Source organism: Petaurus breviceps, unplaced genomic scaffold (assembly GCF_028583685.1).
Source record: "Petaurus breviceps papuanus isolate PSGF00001 unplaced genomic scaffold, PetGlider_PUasm1.0 227, whole genome shotgun sequence".
NCBI lineage: Eukaryota > Metazoa > Chordata > Mammalia > Diprotodontia > Petauridae > Petaurus > Petaurus breviceps.
In genome coordinates, this window is record NW_027185896.1 from 6,873,896 (window position 1) to 6,890,523 (window position 16,628).

The following is a 16,628-nucleotide window of genomic DNA, read 5'->3' on the forward strand; positions in this document are numbered from 1 at the left end:
ATATATATATATATATATATATATATATATCTATACTTTTACATTTCTTTCATATATCTAAAAACAAGTACACACAATATATACAAGGTAAATCGTGTGTGTGTGTGTGTGTCTGTGTGTGTGTGAAGAAGAGAAAACACTCAACTACTTGGGACATCAAGAAATGGTCTCATTTAGTTGGTCCCAGAGTTATGCTTTAGAGAAAGCTAGGGATTTGAAAAGATGGTCATTCAGGGTAATGCATTCCCCCCTCAACAAAGGAGCCACTTGGGCAAAGGCCAAAGGAAGAAAATGGACCATTGGGAATGGGAAGCATAGAACACATGAAGGGAATGAAGATGAAATGAGAGTAGGGGAAAGATAAGTGGAACCAATTTTCAGAGAGCTTTCAATACCATGCACACAAGTTTGTATTTTATTTTAGAAACAAGAGAGTGGGGGAAGCAGTGGGGCAGTGGACAGATACTGCATTTGCATTCAAAGCACCCAGGGTTCAAGTCCCAACTTGTCACTCTGTGTGACCTTGCTACCAAATCTCTCTGGACCTCAGTTTCCTCATCTGTAAAATTAAGGAATTGGATTAGATGACCTCCAAGGTCTCTTCTGCCTTTAAATCTGTAATCAGTGGTCAGTGAGGAGCTCTTGAGGAGTGCGGCATTGGAAAGAGCCCTTGTGCCTCCTTCATGGGGTTCAAACTCACTTCACTTTGCTGTTATGATCATTGTTTCCCTGATCTTCAAACATTCCAAGAGGCTCTGCCTCCTGAACGCCCTCTGCTTACAATCCCAATCACTGGGATCTTACCTATCTGCTCCTACAGTCATTCTTTTTGTCTCCCATACTCTTCTCAATTTTAGATATATTGCTCTAGTCCCCACCAAGCAAGCTAAGAACTCTTGGACCATGTTATTTTCTTAAAGTTTCAAGTCTTGGCTTTGACACCTACTCGGTGACCATAGACAAATGTTTTTTTTTTATCCTCTCTAAGCCTCGGTTGCTTCACCTATAAAATGGGGATCATATTTGCACAACCTGTTCCATGAGGTGGTTGTGAGGAAAGTCTATAAGCCTTCAAATAGAAGTAGACACTTATCACTAGGCATGCTTATTTGCTGCTTCCCTGAGTGATAAGGAAAGGGGTGGGGAAGGGATGCTGGACCTTGCTACATGACCAGGAACTGTGGGAGAGATGTCACTCTACCAACCCCTTCTCTGACCCCCAGACATCTACCTCGAAGACAGGTACCACATCAGTGTGGGAGTTAAGCACAAGGGAGCGGAGCTTGGGATCTGTGCCTTGCCAGGTCAATATAGTCACTATTCGGCCTGGGGCCACCTAGCAAAAGGAGAAAATGGTGGGAGAAATGTAGAGGATTAAAGACAGCATAAGGAAGACATTTCTACTCCCAGTTCTCTAAGGCCTGCTGGCTCTCCCCCCCCCCCCTGCTTAGAGCACAATTCCCCTATTCCCTCCCTTTATATCTACCTTCTAACACCCAAGCCTCAAGTCAGGTCATAGATCTCTACTCACCTCCACCTTCTGACACTCAAGGCCCAAGTCCTTGGCTATCTTCTCCAAAAAAAGCACAGCTTCATCTGCAGAGGAAAGAGAAACTCTGGTGGGATGGGAAAGGGAGAGGAGACAAGAACCCATGCCATTCCAGAATCTGGCTAGGGACTTCTGTCCCCCCAGGGTCCTTGCCCCAGTCCAAAGTCAATGAGGGGCAGTCTATGTCAAGTTTCAAATTTCAGAGGCCTGATATAGCTTTCCTTCAGTTACTGGACCAACCAAGATGCAGGCCATGAAAGGCTGATGCCCTAGGTCCCGCAGCCTGCCTTTAGCACCCATGCTTGAGATGCCTTATTCCCAACCCATTCAGAGACATAATGCCTTCTGCAAGGGACCCTCACCATAATTGGGCTCTGGCTGCACAGTCCGAATTTGGAGGTATTGGCGAAATCGTGTCACAGCTGGATGCTCGCCCTCTGAGAGCTGGTGGTGGTCTTGGCCAGGCATAGTGGTCCTGGATGCCTTGCTCCCTTTGCCTGATGGATGGTAAGACAGAATGTCAGCAGTTCTTTGGAGATCACTCCAGCTAGCTTTCAAGGGTCCCTGCATCCCAGGGCTTCCCATTTATCAACAAAGGAACCCAAGATCTTGGTCCCTTGAGCCTATAACCTATTAAGGCAGGAGGTCCATGGAGAAGATCCAAGGATCAACTTCCTTTTTTGCCCAAGAAAACATCTCAGACTCTTCCATTCTGGATCAACCCAACCCAACTTCAGCCTCCCTCCCAAAAAGATCACTCCAATTCCTTGCCCCATGCAGGCCTCCAACCTCTCCCTGTTGTTATTCAGGCATGTCCAACTCTCCATTTGGGGTTTTCTTGGCAAACATACTGCAGTGGTTTGCCATTTCCTTCTCCAGTTCATTTTACAGATGAGGAAACTGAGGCCAACAGGGTTAAGTGACTTGCCCGGGGTCACACAACTAGTAAGTGTCTGAGACTGGATTTAAACTCAGGAAGATCAGTCCCTCCTGAGTTCAGGCCCCAATACTCTATCCACTGAACCACCTAGCTGCCTCAACCTCTCCCTACCTTACCCTTGAAGCCTCTCTGACCACTTTCCACTCTCCCAGGGTCTGCATTCCTCCCTCCAAAATCCTTCAGGTCCCTCTCCATTCCTGCAGCGTCCCCAAACCTCTCCTTACCCTTATCCCTAACCCCTACCTACAGCCAGGTAGTAAATGCTTAACAAACACGCACGGATTGTTCCACTATTAGCCGGCAGGTCTCTCTCGTTCCACCTAGGTCCCTCATCCTTTCCTTATTCCCCACAGTCTCCGAGACCTCTGTTTTACTAGGGGTGGCCAGGGTTCCCTTCCTATTCTCACAGACCCTCGGGATTCCTTCCCACTCTTGCCCAGTGCCCTCCCACTTCTCTGTGCTGCTTCAGCCTCCCCCCCAATCCTTCCAGCCCCAATAAATCCTCCACCCCCAACCCTGGGCTCAGTCTAAAAGCCTGAGCTGGCGGCTCGAGGCCCTAACATCTGGGTCCCACCCTTGGCAGTACATCTGGCCCAGGCAGGTAGGAGCCACCCCGCCGCTGGCAGCAGTCTCTGGCTCAGGGAGCAGGGGGACCCTCCCCCGCACGTGGAGGCCTGAGGAAACGGGCTGCCGCGATGGCCGCCTCGATCCGGCCCACTGCCCCGCTGGGCTCCTCTCCCCACCCCAACCCCAACCCCCAGCCGTTACCCCGGTGCGCCAAGAGCCCCAGCAGCCAGTGCAGACGCTGCAATCCCGTCTGTCCGGCCTGCCCCGGGCTGTCCCTGTATTGGGAGAGACTCCACCCCACCCCCGGCAGACCCCGCCCCTGGGCTGGCTGGGAGGCGGGACACCGGGACGCTATGTGAACATCGCTCTGTCCCATATCTATGTGTAGCTGTCACCGAGACAGTAGAAACATTGTAACCATGCAGCCCTGACACAGTAACCTTGGGCTTCTTTCCGGAACACGCTCTTGGACTCTTCTCGAACTGTCTCTTTCCCTTGGCTCCCCGGGCATTAATAATGATTTCTTTGGCCTGGGGGCAAAGTTGAGCCTTCCAGACTTCAGGCCATCGCACTATCTACCTGCCCTCGACTTCATTTCTGTATATAAATGTAACATTGGCTTGTTTTCCAAATGGCATAGCGTCTGCTTATTTGTATCTCTATTGCGGATTTTTATCATTAGGGTCTTTGAACTTGTTTTTAAAAGTATGTTATCTATATTTCAATCTAATTGGTTTCTTTTGTAACTGTAAAAAAATAAAATTAAAAAAAGATTTCTATTATTAAAAAAAATAATGATCTCTCTGCAGAGGTTTCCCAAATTTATACTATCCAACCCTTCTCCCTCCTGAATTCCTATATCACAACTGCTTGCTGGATATCCCCTGAATACCCACTAAGCATTTCACATTCTACATTTCCAAACCAGAACTCGTTACTTTGTCCCCCAAACTAAGTCACTGTGTCCCTTTCTCCAAACTTCCCATTTCTGCCCAGGGCACCAACCATCCCTCCGGGAGCCCTGGTGTGAAAGCCCTGAGTTATCCTGATTCCTCCCTCTCCCTCATCTCCCATATCCAATCAATCAGTTGCCAAATCTTGCCCCAAACCCCAAACAGTACAAACACTGTACTGGGTATAACCTATAATATTGTCAGACTTATCACTGGCAGCACAAGAGGGACCCTGAACAGATATAACTGTATAATGCACACACCGGCTCTCTATCTAGGCCCCTGAACAAGACACTTAGTCCTGTCTGCCTCAGTTTCCTTATCTGTAAAATAGGGATAATAATAGCACCTACCTCCCAGTGTTGTTGTGAGAACTAAATGTGCTAAAATTTGTAAAATGTTTTGCAAACTTTAAGGTGTCATATAAATTCCATTATATGTAGGTGAAGTAATGTTTATTGAAGACAACTGTGTTGCCTAACAAGAAAGCTGCCCCGTGCAATCCTTTTTTTTTTTTTGGAGGGGAGAAGGCAAGGCAATTGGGGTTAAGTGACTTGCCCAAGGTCACACAGCTAGTAAGTGTCAAGTATCTGAGGCCACATTTGAACTCAGGTCTTCCTGACTCCAGGGCCAGTGCTCTATTCACTATGCCACCTAGTTGCCACAGTCTGTGCAATCCTTAATGCCCGTGGTGCCCAGCAGGTGTGGCTGGGTGGGCATCCCACTCTGAGTGACTCTGGGAAAGCTTGAACCAAAGCAAGGAAATTCTCCTTGGACCAAGACCCATGAGACCAGGCACTGCCAGGCTCTGGGACCCTAGTGGAAGTGAGTACGTGAATGTATGCAAAAGTATTTGCTGGCATGTTCAGTGTTTGGTCACAAGTACCCTTTGTTCTCTCTGAAAGGCCAGTTCACCACGGGAGGCCTTTGAACTCACTTTCCTGTTCCCTTCCCCTGGCTACCCCCATGCAAGGTGCTGAGTCAGCTCCCCCAGGGCTCCTGTGAATGTTCCCTCTTGAGAGCTGGGCATGTTTCTCAGGGCAGTGGTGAGTGCTTATGGAGGCTGGAGGTGGGGAAGATACTGACTTTACCCTCACCTTTCCCCCACCTCCAAGTTCTTTGTCCCCTGCTTCCCCAGACTCTATTGAGCAAACAGTATGAGGTCAGCCAGCCCCCAGCCCAAAGTCACAGAACCACAGGCCAGAGGACAGCAGGGCCTCAGAGATGAGGCCTGTCTGTTCAGCCCCCTCCAACCTCTTTCCTTCTTCATGGGCCCTGCCCTGATCCATGGTGAGCAGGGTCTCACAAGCTTCGTCTTCAGAAGCGGGACACATGAGCCTCCAAGCCAGGTCAGAGAAGGCTTGGTCCAGGGAGCCTGGACACACTGAGAGGAGAAAAGGCGGCACAGGCAAGGACTCAAGCTCCTCACTCCCTCACAGCTTCTTCTGGCCCAGGCTACAGGGCTCCTTCAACTGCTCCCCACCCCCACCCCTGTGGCCTTCTTGCTTCCCCAGTCATTGAGGTAAAGGAGGGTCATCTTGAGGGCTGCTCGATAGGTCCTGGCCAGGCCTCTCTACTGAGCCACCATCTCCTAAAGACATGACCAGCATCCCTTGGCAGTCCCCTGATCCCATATTTGATCTATCCTTGGAGGTCTGGAATGAAAGATCCTCTAAATTACCACACTCAGGCCATCTCTGTGGGGTCACAGGCCCTTGCCTTGAGCTGTTGTTAGGCTAAGCAGAAGGTGATATGGGGGAGAGAGAGCCAGACTGGGCAACAGGAAGAGGGTTCAAACACTGCTTCCTAGCTATGGGACTCTGGCCAAGTCACTTCAAACCCCTCATCCTCAGTTTCCTAATCTGTGAAATGGTATAATAACAGCAATAATAATACCTCACAAGATTGTTGTGGGACTCACATAATAGACATAACCTCAGAAGGCCGGCCTTGGGGTTTCCTTAGAAGACCTTGTTTTCTCAAAGCATAGACTAAAGCCTTATCAATTATGTTGTAGAGGGAATTCTTTCAGGGATGTGAGTTTTATATAGATGAAGAAACCAGTCTAGACAGGGAAAGGACTTAGCCAGGAACACACAGCAAGTGAAGGATGAGGACCCAGGTTCTCCGGGCTCCAGGAATCACTGTCTTAGTTCATCCCGCCCCATTCTCAGAACCCTAAACAACTCTTAAGTCAGATGCTGGATGGGAGCAGGGTGAACTGTCTCTGAGGATATCCTTCCTCCATACCCTTCCTCCCCACCCCCCACCCCCAGCCACCTCACGCCCTCCCCAACCCCAGGCAGGACATATACCCTGGACGCAAACAAAGTTCATTTATTAAAGTCCAAGTGAGTGGGAGTTGGCAAGGCCCCAAGAGGGCAACCACGCATTCCCAGTTCCAACAGCCTTCTGCCTTGTCTGCCTCTGTTACCGGGAACAGGAATATATTACATTGTCTTGCAAAGGTCTGCTGACCCCTACCCCAGTCTCTTGAGATTCCTGGGGCCCACCTGCTCCGCCCAGGGACAGGATGGTCATCACAGAGATGAAGACTTCATGAGAGCTTGTCAAGGAAGGTCAGCAGGGCGTCATGGAAGTCATGGGGCTGGTGGAGGTAACAAGCGTGGCCAGCACCCTGCAACTTCACTGTCGAGTGGTTGGGGAGGTATCGAAGCTTCTCCAGAGACTCTTGGGCCAGGCCTTTGTCTAGAGCTCCATATATAATAAGTGTGGGTGTCTGCAGGGTGGGGGTGGTGGAGAGGGAGGAAAAAGCCTGAGCTGACCCAGAGCAGGGAGCCCCATTAGCCTGCAGCCCTATCCTCTGGTCTTCCTGTCACAAAGCCTTGGTCCCTGGCATTCTCACTCAACATCACCTTCTAGCTTCATCCCAGGTCCCTGCCCTCCTTCAGGGCCGAGTCTGAGGTACACCTCCACAGGGAAGCCTTCCGAGCACAATGCCATCAACCAATGTATAAACTGGATCCTCTGTACAGAGTGGTGTATGTGCCCGGGGTTGCTTCCATAGTGCTTGGGACATCTCCCATTTCCCTCCCTGGTCCTCAGGCTCCCTGAGGATGAGACAATGTCTCCTGGTTCTTAGCAGAAGGGAGATAACAGGATGAAGGCATCAAGGTCCAGAGAAGCTTCTTAGCACTTTGGTCGGAAGTGGAAGAGCCACAATTTTACCCTACATTCTCCAACTTCAACATCATCCTTCTGATCCTCCCCAGACCAAGACCTCCTGAGGACAGGATCTCCAAAAGAGGTCAGAGCATATGGTGGCTCCAGAGGCACAGGACTGGGTTCAAATCCTGCCTCTGAAATTTACTGCCCCTCCCTGGGCCTCAGTTTCCTCACTTAAAAAACAAAAGGGTTGGACTACTGGCCTCTGAGATCTCTTCTAGAAGTTGCCCCCCCTCCCCCGCTGACCAAGGGCTGCCATGAGCTCATCACATCCCCCCAGCCCATCCCTCCCACCCTCCCCCCTCCCGTGGGTCTCCCACTGTCAGCTGTACCTGGATGGCTGAGAACTGCTTCGGTGTATACTTCTTGGTGAAGGTGGGAGCAATGGGGACAAAGCCACAAAGCTGCTGGTGAGCACGCATCAGGAAGGGCAGGGAGTAGAGACCGCTCAAGGAGGGGCTGACCAACACTACGTTTTTGACCTCCAGGTCCTGCAGGATTTGATGCAGGAGATTTGCCCGACCAACCTCGGTGTCGGCCACAGGGGAGGGGAATGAGTTCCCAAAACCTGGAGATGGGGAAGGGGTACGACAGAGAAGGCAAGATGAAGGCTTTCCACAGACCTCCCCCTCATTTCCCAGCCCTTCTCTCAGCCCTTGAGACATGCCTCAGATCTTTCTTTCTCTAGGGGATCCCCCACAGTGAGCCTGGGTCTCACCTGGGAGATCTAGAGCAATGGCCCTATAGCCCCTTTGGGACAGCTTCTCCAGCGTCCCCAGCTGTTGCCAGAGGTGTGAAGTGAAGGCCTTCCCATGTAGTAACACCACCTCGATCCTGTGGAAAGACAGGAAGTAGGAGCCTGGGGTTCAAGGAGCCTGATGCCCCCTCCCACACCCTGGCCTCCCCAGCCTCGGACCAGGTCAGCCACATGTCCTCCCCTGAGGAGAGGCAGAGAAGGGGAAGAAAATGCAGTTGGAGTGAGAAAGGTCTCCACCACAAGGTGGACCTTCTGAGGTCTTCTATGTATTTCCACAACCCTCCCAAGGAGCTCCAACCTTCCCCCCAGTGGATGGGCTATCAAGACTGGACTCTGTCCTATCGGGGGAGGGGGGTGGCATGAAGAGATGGGCTGGAGAGGATCTTGGAGACCATCTAATCCAATCCCTTGATTTTTCAGATGAGGAAACCTACACTCAGAGAAGGCATCACTCAGGGTCATCCTAAGGAGCTGGGGTTTGGACCCAGGTCCCCTGCCTCCAAATCCAGGGCTTTTCTTAAAAGTTCACACAGCAAGTTCACAGCAAAGCTAGGATTCAAACCTAGGTGTGATGACACTCTGGCCAAGAGCAGGGAAGCCAGGCATCCTTGAAGCACCAGCCAGAAGGGAGAGGGACAGTGGCCCTAGGAGGCCAGGACCATGATCAGTGTCTGGGCCAGGTCAAAAGGACACACACCTGTGGGGCTTGTGAAGGGGCTGTACCTCCCGGTAGAAGACTGAAGAGTTGCTATGTGTAAGGCCAGCCAGGACGGTGACATTGTTACTTTCCCAAGTCCAGGTGAGGGGCGGAGGGAGACTGGGCAGTCCCAGGTACAGCAGTATCGTAACAAGCAGGCCCAGGGCCAGCAGGACCCCCTTGGGCAGTTTTGGGGTGCCCTGCATGCCCTGCAGGAAACAAGATGGCTGAGAGTCAGGGAAGGAATTCCCACACACTCCTCAACGGATTCCACTTCTAACTGACCCCCGGAACCTCTGGCCAGAGAAAGGGTTCTAGCCCATCCCCCAGGGTGGTCACAGCCAGCATTAGTTTTAGGGTGGCTCGACCAGCTCTGGGGCCTGAGAACTCCCAGCTCAGACCCTGCCCTGCTCCCTCATTCTCTCAGGCTTGGAGTGTGAACCAAAGCATGCCAGGCTGGGCCTCTCAACCTCTCCAGGGACCCACCCCAACAGGGTTCTCAAGATATTGTACTGAGGTCCACGTGCACCCCCTGCCCACATCAAACATCCCAATGGAACAGGTATACTGCCCTGCTCCCTCGTTCTCTCAGGCTTGGAGTGTGCCAGAGAAAGGGTTCTAGCCCATCCCCCTGGGGTGGTCATAACCAACGTTACTTTTAGGGTGGCCGACCAGCTCTGGGGCCCAAGAACTCCCAGCTCAGACCCTGCCCTGCTCCCTCATTCTCTCAGGCTTGGAGTGTAAACAGGAGCACGCCGGGCTGGGCCTCTCGATCTCTCCAGGGACCCACCCCAACAGGGTTCTCAAGACGTTGTACTGAGGTCCACGTGCACCCCCCTGCCCATATCAAACATCCCAATGGAACAGGTACACTGCCCTTAATTGCCAACAGAGTAACATGTAGCTGCATGTGGGGTCCCCCCAGGGAAGGCTGAATGATCACTGGCTGAGAACACTGGGGGAGCTTATACCAGCTGTTCTCTGAGGCCCCTTCCAACTCTGCCTGCCTCATTCTACGTCCCTTCCAAATGGTTTTACACATAGACCTTATCCTTTGCACGCACAGACACATGCCTCTTACATACATACATACATCTCATATAGAAACATATCATCTCCCTTACATATCTCCTAGACTCACAGACATCATGCCCCTGCTCCACCCTGCCACAGCACCCCCTAAATGGCAAACCCACTTTTTCCACTGAGCCCAAGAGGTGCTATGTGTTTGCCACAAGCCCCCGTGGTCCTCATATAACTACACACAGAATCCCTGGGGCCCAATGGCCCAAATCACAGAAATTCTTCTTCACCTGAAGCAAGGAGTCACCGTGGTGGGAGGGAGCTTGCAACACAAGGCATGGTCTCTGTCTCCTCTTGCTTAATGCCTGCCAACAGGGTCAGAAGTGTGCTGCCAGTACCCACAGCCCTTGAAGGTACAGCACCCTGCCCTGCTCCCTCTGGAATTCAGAGTGGAAGAGGCCAGGTATGACCCTCTAGGTCCTCAAGTGTGGCCCTAGTTAGCTGACGTCTTAGAAGGCCACATGGAAGGAAGGCTCCATTTGGAGTCAGAGGATTTAGGACCCAAATCCTGCCCATATCACTTGCTACTCATGTGGTTTTAGTTAAGCTCCTCTCTCTCTCTCTCTCTCTCTCTCTCTCTCTCTCTCTCTCTCTTTCTCTCTCTCTCTCTGGGACTCAGTTTCCTTTTCTGTAAACTAAGACAGCTGAATTAATCTACAATTTGTTCCAGCTCTACAAATCTAAGGATACTGTTTATTTGTAAAATTGGGATGACAGTAATAGCTAACATCTATACGGTGCTGTAAGATTTGCAAAGTGCTTTCCATATTTCATTTCATTAGCACCTTACAACTACCCTGTGAAGTAGATGCTATTATTATTGGGAGAAGTAATCATTGGAGACAGATTTTGAACTCAGATCTTCATGAATCCAAGTCCAGTATCCACTCTATCACTCAGCTGTAGAAAGAACATTGGGTTTTCAATTCAAAGACCTGGGATTGAATTCCAGCTGCTACTAGCTAGCAGTATGGACTTGGAAAAGTCACTTAACTTCCCTGGAGGCAAGTGGAATACTTGGCCCAGACATGCTGGGTAATAGATAATTCCCTCCAGCAAGGAAGCCGGCATGATTGGAAAGATTCTAAACCTCCCTAACTCCTCCCTTCCCTAACCCACAGAACCTCCTCCACCCCCACCCACCCCCAGTCTATTAATCCCAAAGACTCTTAATCTGTTTAAAGCCTTGTAGGTTTGTGTAGCAGCAAGCATCCCAGCATCCCCAGGGTGTCTGCCAACACAGGTTCTTGGATCTGCTTTGATAAAGGAAAGCAACTCAAAATGGGTTAACAAGCTTACTTTATTCAGTCAAATATGTATGGTTTACCTAGTTCAGGGGAAAAAGGTCAGCACCCTGAACTTCAGAATACACAGACAGAATTATCAAGACAGAGAAACAGATCAAGTGGACAGTTTCCAAACTGTCCAACCATTACATCCATACCAAATCAACATCTGGGTTTCAACATCTGGGTTTTTCAAAGCCGGGGGGCTCTCAACAATGGCTTCCCAGAGTTCCATCAAATCACAGAACACTTCTCAAAGTGAGCCCCCCAAACAAAGCCTCACATCAGGGCTTATATAGCCTTCTCCTGGTTCAGAAAATGTTACAACCTTATTGACTCACTGGCCAATCAAGAAGTATCTACTGAAAAACAAGCCTCCCACCCCAGGCTCCAGGTGCACTTTAGCCTAGGGGCAGGGAAGATCTTAAAAATTTACAGTTTGCTACCACCTAAACCTGGCCCTGCCTCTGTCCTTCTTGGGGCACCCCTCCTCCACTCTTGGGAATGGTTCCCAGGCCTCAGAGAGCACAGGCCTCAGGGTAATTAGCTTGGCAGAGATCACACAGCACCCCTGGCATGGAATACAGTTTCTATTACCTATACACATTTCCCTTTACACATTTTGTTGCTGTTATCAATTCATTTCAGTCATGTCTGATTCTGTGACCCCATTTGGGGTTTTCTTGGCAAAGATTCCAGAGTGGTCTGCCATTGCCTTCTCCAGCTCATTTTACAGATAAGGAAACTGAGGCCAACAGGGTTAAGTGGGTCCAGGGACACAGTGTCTGAGGCCAGATTTGAACCCAGGAAGATGAGTCTTCCTAACTCCAGGACTGGCTTTCTAAACACTGTGCCATCTCCATTTTACAGACAGGGAAACTGAGGCAGGCAGAGGTTAAGTGACTTGTCCAGTCATCCAAATAGGAGTTTGTGAAGCTAGATTTGGACTCAGATCTTCCTGACTCCAGGCCCAGCACTCTATTGCACCACCTAACTGCCCTAGTAATCAGCAGTACAGCAGTGGATCAAAAAACATTTATCACTTACTCCTTGCTAGTTACTGCACTAAGGACTAGGGACAGGGAAAGAAAAGCAAAAACAGGCCTAGCCTTTAAGGAGCCCACATTCTAATGGAAGAGACAACATGTGTGATAACCTGGTACACAGAAGATTAATACAGATTAGGTGGAAGGGAAATCATTAGCGGGGAAGGGGGGTGTGGCAAGGAGAACTGGCGTCCTGCAGAAGGTGAGACTGAGGGAAGCAAGGCAGTGAGACCAAGAGGCACAGGGAGGAGGGGAAGGAGGGGAGAGGGAGAGGAGGGGGGGAGAAGAGGGGAGGAGGATGAAAGGAAAGAGTGGAGAGGGAGGAAGGGAAGGAGGGAAGGGGAGGAGGGGGAGTACTGCAGACATGGGAGGACAGCCAGGGTAAAGTCAAAGACTAGAGACAGAAGAGTGTGTAGGCTAGCGCACCTGGATTGCTGAGCGTGTGCAGGGAAATAAAATGTAAGTGCTGAGGTTCAGGGTTTAGGGGTGCTGCCTGAATTAGAGGAGGAGATGGCTATGTGAGAGAGATTTAAAGAGAAGGAGACCTGGAGGAGAGATGTTATGAAAATCAGATCTGGCAATAGCCTGGTCACATGGAATGAGTGGGAGGGAGGCATCAAGGCTCACACCAGGCTTGCCAAGCTGGCTGACCAGGAAGATGATGGTGCCCTCAATAGTGATAGGAAAATTCCCAAGAGTGGAGGGTCTTCTATTGGAAAAAACACACACTGTGGAATCCAAACACAGATCCAAATACAGTTCTGCCACCTACCTGGAGAAGGAAATGGCAAACCACTCCAGCATATTTGCCACAAAAACCCCAAATGAGTCATACATGACTGAACCAACTGAAAAAGCTGTGTGACTTGCTAAGTACTCAACCTCAACTTCACTTTCCTCCTCTGTAAAATAATGGGCAGCTGACCAGCATCTCCTAAACTCCAAACAAACTCTTTGGGCAAGCACCCTCTGCTCAGCCAGAACTGCTGGGCAAACTGCAAAGCAGCTTGGCAAAAAGTATGCTCAGATGAACACCTACCACAGCACAGCATGCTGTTCAGAGGAAGCTCCAAACTGCTTAAATGTAAATAAACAGTCACCTCATAAAGAAAAACCAGAAGACAGAATTCAGTGCCTTTCACAACTGGGGCCCGGGGAAAGGGGAATGATGTTGGCATTCTTAACCAAACAAGGAACAGGGGTGATTATAAAACATAAAATAGCTTGAGTTTACATGAAATTTGAAAATAAAATCAATGCAACTAGAATAAGAGAAAGGATTAAGAAGAGAAAAATCTTTGCATTAAATTTCTCTGAGGAGAGCTAAAATATATGGCCGTTCTCAGGTAAGCAAACGATACAAAACGAATAACTTGCAATTTTGGAAGGGAAATTATCAGCAATTACGTGGAAAAATAATCTCTAAATAACTTTTAATAAGAGGAATGCAAATTAAAACAACCCTGGCATTTCACCTCACACCCATCAAAGTGGCAAAAATGATTAAAGACGGAGGGACTATGAGAAGACAGGCACACTGATACAATGTTGGTGGAGCTGTGAATTGGGTCATACATTCTGGAAAACAATGTGGAGTTATATGGGGAAAGGCACTAAAGGGTTCATTACCTTTACCCTTAGGAGGTAAAAAACCAGAAAGTTTCCATATATAATACCAGAATACTCATAACAGCACTTTTTGTGGTTGTTTTCAAAGACTGAGGACATCACAAGAGTGACGTCTTGACTTGCATGTGAAACAGATTTAAGTGAGGTAGAGCTGTGCAAAGTCATCAGCCTCATGCTCTCCTCCAAAGTCAGCAGTTAGAAGGGGCAGTGGATAATGCATTGGGCCTGAAGTAGGGAAGATTTGAGTTCAAATTTGACCTCAGATATTTACTGGCTGTGTGAGCCTGGACAAGTCATTTCATCCCTGTTATCCTCAGCTTCCTCATCTGTAAAGTGGGGATAATAGCACCTACCTCCCAGGGTTGTTATGAGGCTCATATAATAATTGGAAAGATCTGGGAACGAGTAGGTGGCGCAATGAGTAAAGCACAGGCCTGGAGTCAGGAGGGCCGGAGTTAGTTCTGGCCTCAGACACTTAACACCCACACACACAAAAAAAATACTAGCCATGTAACCTTGGGCAAGTTACTTAACCCCAACTGCCCTCCAAAAAGCCAAATATATATATAAAATAAATAACTGGAAAGATCTGATCACAATGCTTGGAATATAGTAAGCTTTATATAAATGTTAGCTACTTATTGTTATTAAAATAAAAAATTGGAAACACAATGACTACCTATCTACTGTGAAATGAGCAAACTGTATATTGATAATCATTAAATATCATATTTTTGGCCAAAGTCTGAATTAATCAAACAGACTGCTTTCCTTTGCTTTAAAAATTCCTTTTCCTGTGTAGACAACTTCAGAGACCAGATAAGGCTGGAGGTGAAATTCCCCTTATCTTACTCCATATGTACGGAAAACAGACATCCTGAGACCATAAAATGTAAATGAAATCTGCTCCCTTTGTTGTCAATTTGCTTTTACAACCAAGAACTTCTTTTCTCAGGTATGGATGGTAACAAATGGAGATCATAAATATGTGTGACATGGTCATCCTGAACTGGGATGGTTCTAAAATGTATATAAGGCTTCTGATTCATCTGTTCATCAGTTAGGACATAGCTCTCAACTCCTTGTACGTTCTCTAGCTTAAGGGAATAAGAAAAAAATACTTTAACTGTATATCACCATTTGTCTCCTTTTAACCAACTTTTATTAGGTGGTCAGTATGAATTTAATGGAACAGTACTTTGGGGTGACAAACTAGGAATATGAAGAATTTGGAGCAACATGGAAAGAACTGCATTAACGGATGCCAGGAAATGTGCAAAATCAGAACAATAACTTCCACTGAGGTGGATAGAGCCGGTCTGGAACCAGGAAAACTCATCTTACTGGGTTCAAATCCGGTCTAGAGACACTAGCTGGGTGACCAGAGTCGGAAGTAGTAACTGCAAACAGCTGGATCAGGCAGCTAACCTGAAAACTTAATGAAAATCACGCCCTGCCTCTAAGCAGAAGTTGGGAAGGGTCTACCTAGCCCTCAATGACTGGCAGCATGTTATAGGCACAAGGACTGTCCTGCCCACCTCCGTGGCCATGGGGGCTATAATCATGCTCATTTTACAGCTGTCTGCCCAAGGCAGTGAAGCCTTCTGGACCCCAAGTGCAGCGTGGCAGCCCCTGGGCAGGCTCGGTGCCCCGCGGACAGTGGCACGTGGTCAGGCACCGCGGCTGCGGCGGCTGGGCTGCTTCTGCTTAACTTCTTTGTTTAGAGGGAAGGTGTCCCTGGAAACCACGTGGCGTCTAAGACAAAAGCCACCAATAAAAGGCAAAAAAGACCCCAAAAACTCAACAAACAAATTTTAACGGAGGCAGCTCGGGTCCCTCGGCACCCTCCGCACACGCACAAACAGCACCCGTCGCTCGCCCACGCACGGAATCCCCAGCACAAAAGCCAACGCTCACTGCCCGGACCCACACTCGCCAGCCCGCACAAACCAACCACACCCCAAGCACGCACACGCAGGCACACACACGTCTGCAACCCCCATGGCCCGCCCCGAGAGCTGCAGGGCTCAGGCGGGCCCCAGAGGCTCCGAGCGGTCCCCAGGTCCCCTACCCCGGGACGCTCGCACTCACCGGGCCCCGCCCCGCCCCGACAGCCAGGCGGGGGCCGGGAGGCTCCGCGGCGGACGCGATTTCTGGGGAGGGCGGGGCAGGGAGCAGCCAATGAGGGCGCCGGACGGCGGCGCGTCACCGGGCCCTGGGACGCGGAGTTCCAGGAGGGGCTGGAGAGCTGCCCTGCCCGGCGGGGCCGCGGCTGCCGTTGCTCCTTCCGGGGCTCCCAGGCCCGGGCCTCTGAGGCCGGGGGGCGGCCTGGAGGGCGGGGCCCGGCCAGCCTGAGCTGGAGAGGGCAGGGCCGATCCCACCTCCTTGGAGCGGCCTTCCCAGATGGGGCGGGGAAGAGCCGAAGGCGGGCCCGGGCCGGGACGGGCCGGAGGGGCTCCGCCTCCCACCTCCGTGCTAGCTCGGGGTGCCGCCGCCAGAGGGCTCGCGCGGGCCCCGGCCCTGCCCCTGCCCCTTTCCCTGCTGCCCCACCCCGCCCCTGGGCCCGCCCGCCTGCACAGTCACCCTGGCCCTGGCCCTGACCCGCCTGCACTGAGCCCACTGAGCCCGCCAGGTATCGCCCCGGCTCCGGCCCACCTCGGGCAGCCAGTCCAAACTTTCTGCAACCTCCCCGAATACCCTGGTCCCACCTTGACTCCTTTTACCCTGGTCAATCTCCCCACCCCCACTACACCCCGGTCCTTTTCCTCTCTTCTCCAGTACCCGCTCCCCACTACACCCAGTCCTTTCTCCCTCTTCTCCAATACCTGCTCCCCACTACACCCGGTCCTTTCCCCCCCCTCTTCTCCAGTACCTGCTCCCCACTACACCCAGTCCTTTCCCCCTTCTTCTCCAGTACCTGCTCCCCACTACACCC

General features: G+C 50.5%; 3 protein-coding genes across 6 annotated transcripts in view; 1 reads left to right on the forward strand and 2 right to left on the reverse strand.

The window, feature by feature from the left end:
• The window catches only part of ACY1 (aminoacylase 1), an 8,630-nt gene extending 5,114 nt beyond the window's left edge, over positions 1–3,516 (reverse strand). Inside the window, exons 1-4 of one of the 2 annotated variants that reach the window (XM_069095582.1) lie at positions 3,497–3,516; positions 1,912–2,046; positions 1,532–1,596; positions 1,232–1,336 (exon numbers count right to left, since the gene is read on the reverse strand). In XM_069095582.1, the coding sequence (XP_068951683.1) occupies positions 1,232–1,336; positions 1,532–1,596; positions 1,912–2,017 (276 nt within the window). In that variant the 5' untranslated portion in view covers positions 2,018–2,046; positions 3,497–3,516. Of the gene's footprint in view, positions 1–1,231; positions 1,337–1,531; positions 1,597–1,911; positions 2,047–3,257; positions 3,463–3,496 lie in introns of those variants that run through there. The other variant, XM_069095581.1, reaches the window with a different exon arrangement.
• Positions 3,517–6,326: 2,810 nt separating this feature from the next.
• ABHD14A (abhydrolase domain containing 14A) overlaps positions 6,327–16,628 on the reverse strand; it is a 10,560-nt gene continuing 258 nt past the window's right edge. Inside the window, exons 1-5 of one of the 2 annotated variants that reach the window (XM_069095593.1) lie at positions 15,785–15,983; positions 8,650–8,858; positions 7,914–8,029; positions 7,528–7,763; positions 6,327–6,749 (exon numbers count right to left, since the gene is read on the reverse strand). In XM_069095593.1, coding sequence (XP_068951694.1) covers positions 6,567–6,749; positions 7,528–7,763; positions 7,914–8,029; positions 8,650–8,855 — 741 coding nt within the window. In that variant the 5' untranslated portion in view covers positions 8,856–8,858; positions 15,785–15,983 and the 3' untranslated portion in view covers positions 6,327–6,566. Of the gene's footprint in view, positions 6,750–7,527; positions 7,764–7,913; positions 8,030–8,649; positions 8,859–15,784; positions 15,984–16,628 lie in introns of those variants that run through there. The other variant, XM_069095594.1, reaches the window with a different exon arrangement.
• The window catches only part of ABHD14B (abhydrolase domain containing 14B), a 5,664-nt gene continuing 5,245 nt past the window's right edge, over positions 16,210–16,628 (forward strand). The window contains exon 1 of one of the 2 annotated variants that reach the window (XM_069095595.1): positions 16,210–16,325. The gene's annotated coding sequence lies outside the window, so the exon portion shown is untranslated. The remainder of the gene's footprint in view (positions 16,326–16,628) is intronic. The other variant, XM_069095596.1, reaches the window with a different exon arrangement.